We start from the raw sequence: 7,109 nt of genomic DNA on the forward strand, positions 1-7,109 counted from the left end.
TATAACTTCTGGAGGGTGGTAGGAGCTGGATGGCCAAGACGACAGTGAATCTCATATGGACTAGGGAATGTGGTGGAGCAGGCTACTGACGGTGGTGTGGCTTCAATAACATAGACTCCTCCTTCGACCCTTCCTCTACCAGTGGCCTTCCTCGTCAAAAGATCCTAAAAAACACAACCATCAGGGAAAAATGAGACTGAACAATTCAATTGTTTTGTGATCTGACTAACCGATAGTAGATTAAAAGGTGACTTTGGAACATAAAGCACAGAAGACAATGTTAAATCTGATGTAAGACTAGAAGTCCCACTCCCTTTTACAATTGCTGAAGAACCATCCGCCACAGTAATAGCACTAACATGTGATGAAGAGGAATAGGTTGTGAGATTACCTACTGTTCCTGTTAGGTGATCTGAGGCACCTGAATCAACAACCCATTTGCCACGAGACATGGAAACACATGCTGTATGATTACCTGTCTGTGCATATGTAGCAATAGAAGCCTGCCCATCCACCTGAAACTGAGTATATCGTGCAAACTCCTCATCAGTCATCTCAATCATTCTCCTCCCGGAAACAGGAGAGGACTCCTGGATCTCAGAAGATGCAAGTGCCGAGACATTAGCCACCTTGTTACTACTCGGATAACCGTGCAACTTATAACAGTTGCTCATTAGATGACCGGGCATACCACAATGATGACAAACACGTTGGTCCTTACTACCACCGCGGCCTCCACGGCCACCACGACCTCCACGACCACCACGTGATCCACCACTCCTAGAAAAAGAGAACAGTGCGGATTTGTCACTAGATTCTGGTTGCACAGACGGAGTATGAGCCCCAATGGTAATACTACTTAGCCGATTATAGACCTCAGAAATAGATATGGGAACCCTCTCGGAGAGGATCTGATTTTTTATTGGCTCAAGTCCGGGATGAAGACCCGACAAGAAACACATAACACCAAGCTGCTCCCTCTGTGCAATCATCTCATCAGGACTAGTTGGAATCGGCCACAACAAATCAAGTTCATCAAACAGGGCATGAAACTCAGTATAAAACTCTTGAATAGGCCGCTCCTCCTGATTGAGTTGAAATAATCTCTTCAACACATCACACACACGAGATTTGTTGTTGGTGTTTGAATATAGTAGTGCCAAACGATTCCACACATCTCGAACCGTCGGACAATTAGCAATCATAACCTTAACTTTGCGATCCATGGAATTTAAAAGAAGTCCGAAGATACGGTTCTCTTCAATCTCCCAACTCAAATAATTAGGGTCGGTAGACTCAGGAGGCAAATCAGTCAAGTATTTAGCCTTACCCATACCTTTTAAACAGACAAGAATAGTTTTTTGCCAAATCTGAAAATTTAGGGCTCCTTCCAATTTTTTCATCGGACAGTCTCGTTGGGAAAGAGACAACACCCTCGGTACTGCTGGAGCTCGTAGAAACATCACCCATCTTCACCTCCTTCTGTCGATCATCTCCTGCCATTGTTGTTGCAAAAGAAAAGGGAGACACTTGCTAGGTCTCTACGCAAAGAAACCGGCACCCCTGGACCGGAACAAGGAGACCAAGCCTACACCACTGGGCAGGCTGCACAAATCTATGGCTCAGAAGCCATGATGTTGTATGTCCATTATAGAAGAAAAGAAAAAAAAGAAAAGAAGAAGGAGAAGAAGGTGAGGGCCAATCAAAACAATGGATGAAACAAACTCTTGCTCTGATATCATGAAAATGGCGAAGAAGAAGAAGAGAAGAGAGCGGCGTTAGAGAGAATACGGTGTGTCACTAGGTTTGACACACTTCTTCTATTTAAAATACATTAGATGGACCAAGCCCTAAACACCAATAAACAACCATAAAATAATAAATAAAATAAAAAGAAAGAGAGGAGGGGGAAAGCCCACGTGACTTAACAGTGAGGATTGGTGAAAATTGGAACAACATCAAGGACAATGACAACAGGGCCACATCAAGCACTAACCATACAAAAGTCCAGCTGACTACCAAGCCCAAATTAGCGCACACCCGAGCATGACACAAATCAATCTTGGCCATAAGCAACAGACTCACAACCAGTCGGTCTAAGCCTTACATTATCTAGTACACCTCGAAAGATAGTATTAACATCAGGAAAGAACCCGGCATCATGAACTCTTCCATTTCGAGCTTTTCATAGATGATAAACCACTGTGCACCAAGATGTCTTCGTAAGCAATGTAGGAAAAGCCCTCCTCTTATTATGAAGTTTAATCCAAGGAAATTCAGAAGGTTATGAGCCAGGCAATATATCAAGACCATGCAAATTCAAAACTCTCAACCAAATAAGAGAAGCAAATCCAGATTCAAAAAATAAGCAGTCCCCGGTTTCCTCAGTCAATCCACAGAGAAGATGGTCAGCAGATGGAATATAGCAATATAAAAGTTCACTGCAGATGCTTGCAGCTTTGTGTATTTTGAGTCGTGTAAAGTTATATGGGCTCAAAATTTAGATTAAGACATGAGAATCAACTCCTTCCAACAACTTTTGCACATCCCGATGATAAGCCATAAAAGAAAGAAAAAAAAGAGGGCTACAGAGTAATGTCCACTGCAACAATCACTATCATTCATATAGAAGAAAGAGGAGCATAGAAAAATTCCTCTGTTAATCCGTCACCAAAGAAGCGGCTGATACACAAATGTAGGAAGATTGGAGTTGGACTAGCACTGGCAGCAAAGAGAGAGGCACATAATACACCAAGCAGGCACATCACAATCAACCAATTCTCCAGATTGTCCACTAAGCTTGATCCATGACCAAAAAGCATATACATATTTAGCTCCATACCGAGGTTTTACGAAATGCTCCTTACAAATTGGTCAAGATTTGTATTGAAAAGGTCACACCTTCAAAAAGGATAAGAAAAGGTGTAAGCAGAGAAAATAACAGCTTCTGCAATTATGCAAATACAACTCACGGAAAGAAAAGCAATGGTCACCACGGAATGTGTTTATCCCAATTTTTAAATAATATGTCCACAGAAGTACTAATATCAAAAAGAGGCAAGCTAGGTGCTGAAACTGATGACCTGTATCAAAAGCATTGGGACAGTGCAAGGTTATTTTTCAAAATGACAAAAAAAAATCATTGGGGATTTTAACAGACAGATATATTTAGTAGACAATTTGACTATTTTGGTCCCCTATAGAACACTATTCAAATAATAGATCATCGACATTGACCATGTCATCTAATCGACCAGTTTAAACCAACAAAAGTTTATCAGTCACCTGATAGGAGTTCCTGGAGCGTAGAGAGGGTTTTTAGCCACATATTCAACATATAGACTGTATATATACTTCAAAGCTTCGCGTAGATCACCGGTCCTAGGATGTGTAACCAATATTATCTGCAAAGACATGAGGAATGAGATTAAAAAAAACAAAAGAAAAGGCAGATTGATGGTTGGTAAGAGTCTTCTAAAGAGATATACACTAATGGGCAAAGATCTGATCCAAAAATGCATTGACATTAATATATTTGCTGAAGTTGCAAGCAATAAAAGCATAAGGCAAATCCTTAACACTGTAAAAGTAAGATGATCTGGCAATGCGATTCTCAGCAGATTCATTTTGCATTATTGAACAAAATAATAAGTAGTCAATGCACAGATAATAGAAGTTAACACGAGCAAACCATTTCTCTCTCATACCATGCATTCCAGGAAGCACAAAGATCTTCTAATTTTGTGGTGCCTTTAGATACATCAGAAGAGTGTCAGTTCCTTAATAATGCTCCGTTTCAACAGGTCTTGCTAATTTGCTAAGATTATTGAAGTTTTTTAACGCAAGCTCTTTACAAGCAACATCTGAGGTTGAAAAATTACTCCAAAGACGGCAGAATTAGTTTAACTAACCTTTATACCAGAAGGACTTTCCATGAAACTAAGTTTGTATGTGTTAGTGCGGAAACTGTGAAATGAACAACCCTGGCCTGGTAACTGCGGCACCCCAAGATTTCCTTTGTCCCCACTGCAAGAGGAAAAAAACAGGGAGAGTGTAAGTTAATCACTGATCATCCGGTTCTCCTGCATCTTCTCCTGCATGCTTGGCCCTTGGCAATAGAAAGCTTTTGCAACTTTAAGCTCATGGCACAAAAAAGTCCACCTCCTCACGAGCTACATGAACTTGACTAAGTGACTACTAGAACATTAAGTTTAGTTGAGTTTCAAGGTTTGCAATGCTTAACTTGTCCGACCAATGAGTTATTGAGTAGTTATGTTTTGTGTGTTTGTCATGCGTTCGCATGTAAGAGGGAGCCCGCGAGTGCGCAAAAACAAAAGAAAACCAATTTTCATATAGTCTAAAATTTCTACGGCAGGTTCGACTTCCGTTAGATTTTTCTTTTCCTTTGAGCTCGAACTCGACTTGAAAATTTTCAAAGTCCTTTCAATCGAAGGTTCGCTGAACATTCGTGAGGATCAACAGCAAATCAGCAAAAGAACAACTAAATTACCAAATAAAGTAAAAACGGGGTTACCATCAAAGGGTGCCTGAATTGAATACACAAGATTCAAAAAGGTCACTCATTTCAGCAATTTCAGCGAAATTTAATCGCATATGACCGTTTGGGAGAGTGTTCAGAGACCAATTACGAAGGGATCCAAGTCAAAGCAAATCATCAAGCAACCGGGCAGCACGTACATTCTCAACACAATGCATAAAGACCCACAATTCTACACAACATTTTCGATGCTTCGCGCGATCCGCCATCCACCCACTCGGAATTCAACTTCCCGCAAAATCGACGAAACGATCGGATGGGAGACGCGGGTTGAAGCAAAATGGGAATACCAGGTGGTGGGATCCATCTTGGCGGTGAGGGATTTGAGGGAGAAGAGGAGGCCGAACATCAGCTTGTGGTCCTGCTGGGGGTTCAGGGTCCGGAGGGGGCGGTTCCACTCCCGGTAGAACAAGCACGCGCCGTTCCGGTTGAACACGTACATCACGTTCGCGTTGTGCCCCGCCGCCGTCGGCGCGGGCGGCGACGGGCTGATGTCGGAGCCCCCGAAGAACTGCATCTCCCTTCCCCGGATCGGCGATTTCGCCTGAAGGCTCCGCCCGCAAAGACACCCGGTTTTGCAAGAGAAACGGCGTTCCGTCGATTTACTAGTTTTTTTTTTTTTTTTTTTGGTCAAAGTCGATTTACTAGTTAAAAGAGTGTAAAATTGAAATTTGCTGCAATGAAGCTTTTCGTGGTAAAGCTAGATTGCGTGAGGGAGAGTTCGAGTTGTAGCTCTCTTTTACGTTTCGGATTTGGTATAAAAAAAAAAAACCATTATTATTGCGTGATCAGGATACTTCCCAAATATCGAAACAACAGTACCACCATTTTTGTTCAATAAGGTACATGCTGCAAATAATCACACGAAAACCTTTCGAAAACCTTTTGGATGACGCTGAATCCTATTTCTCAATAATATCCCGCGTTTAAGGTAATTGATTGAGTCCCGTGAAATCATTTCATAAAAGTTGATCGATATCTCTTTTTTTATAAAACAAATCGACTTCCAGTCTTGAATAATTCACATCACTTATACTTCTATTGTAAAAAAAAATTCCACTCTTACGAGAAAAAAGGGCCGTATCAATAATTACGATTTCACATATGAACTATTCATCAATATCTTGTGCATTCGCAACAAAATCTTTTCTTCATGCGACGGTTAAAAAATATAAGCTTTTTTGGACCCTGAGCCCGGGTCCATTGAGGCCAAGGCCCAGGACCTTAGTGCCCATACCCAAATTCCCAGCACCCGCACCCGAATTCATTTAGGCCAGGTGTAGGATCTTGGCGCTCGTGTTGGGTCCCCAGCGCATGAGCCCGAGACCTTAGTGTCCATGCCCGAGTCCCCAGCACACGACCTTAAGTCCATAGAGGCCGGACCCAAGTCCATTGAGGTCAAGCTTAGGACCCCAGTGCCTGTGCCTTGATCTCCTGCGCCCAAACCAGGGTTCATCGAGGCTGGGGCTAGGGACCTCAGTGCCCGTGCCCTGGTCTATCGGGCCTCACCTAGGGCCCCGAAGCCCGAGCTCAAATATATCGAGGCCGGGCCTGCGTGGCTAGTGCCCAGGACTGGATCCACAGAGGCCGAGCTTGGGAGCCTAGTGCCCTCTAGAATTTAAAATATATATATAATTTAATGCAGTTTACTTGGGGAAAAAAGTCAATGAATAATTTCGAAAAATCACCCCGACAAGTTCTTAACTTCTTAATCTACATTATTCTATTCGACCAAAAAAAAGTCTACATTATTCTAAATTGATTTAAATGGGTGGGGAATTATGGAAATATTTATCTAGCTACCGAGACCCAACTTTTTTTTTTTTGGTCAGAATCGAGACCTAACTTATAAATTGAACTAAAATTGCTTTTGTCTCGAAAATCAGCGAAACTCATCTGAGGAGCGTATTGCATTTATGTGTTTTGTAAAATGAAGTTGTTGCAACGAAGCTTTTCGTGATAAAGCTAGATTGTGTTTAGGGTAAGTTTGAGTTGTAGCTCTCTTTATGTTTCCGGTTTGATTTTTTACCAATTATTTATTGCATTCTGTAAGGATTTAAAAATCAAAATGTTAATGTTTAAATTCATTCGCATCCAACATTTTCAAGACAATAAACAAACCTTTTACAAGCGTAGACAAATGTTTTGATTCTTAAGCACTTTGTCCGTCTAAAACGAAGAAACGATGTTTAACTCGATGCGGGATTAGTCGACACCGCCGTAAGTGTTTGAGGAGTAATCAACAATAGCATGATAGATTTGTCTAATAATAGTGACAACACGTGATGCGCTATCTTATATCTATAATTTAATCGAGTGGCCATTCTTTCTCAAGTGTAAGGATATAATCGATAATCGTCTCTTAGGCAATTTGAGATGTTCGATTGGATTTGTGATATCGCATTAACATGCGACGTTGTGTACGCTTACTTAAGGTAAATTTTTGTTCCTCATCTACAAGTGAAAAGCATGGCTCAAGCGCGTACCCGTCCGCAAACCGATTCTAAAGGGGTGTGTGGTACAACCGATGAATTGCATACCAAGGATCTTC

At 41.6% G+C, this 7,109-nt stretch overlaps 1 protein-coding gene across 1 annotated transcript; it reads right to left on the minus strand.

The window, feature by feature from the left end:
- Window positions 1-2,423: 2,423 nt before the first annotated feature.
- Window positions 2,424-5,151, minus strand: LOC115680163 (uncharacterized). Its single transcript, XM_030603909.2, has 4 exons — window positions 4,849-5,151; window positions 3,912-4,026; window positions 3,286-3,404; window positions 2,424-2,901 (listed from the first exon to the last, which is right to left on the minus strand). Exons 1-4 carry the CDS (start codon window positions 5,073-5,075, stop codon window positions 2,850-2,852), a joined length of 513 nt encoding a protein of 170 aa, XP_030459769.1. The 5' UTR covers window positions 5,076-5,151; the 3' UTR covers window positions 2,424-2,849.
- Window positions 5,152-7,109: the final 1,958 nt, after the last annotated feature.

Source organism: Syzygium oleosum, unplaced genomic scaffold (genome assembly GCF_021117445.2).
Source record: "Syzygium oleosum isolate NSW1041296 unplaced genomic scaffold, Sole_v2.1 Sole_v2.06, whole genome shotgun sequence".
Taxonomy (NCBI): domain Eukaryota; kingdom Viridiplantae; phylum Streptophyta; class Magnoliopsida; order Myrtales; family Myrtaceae; genus Syzygium; species Syzygium oleosum.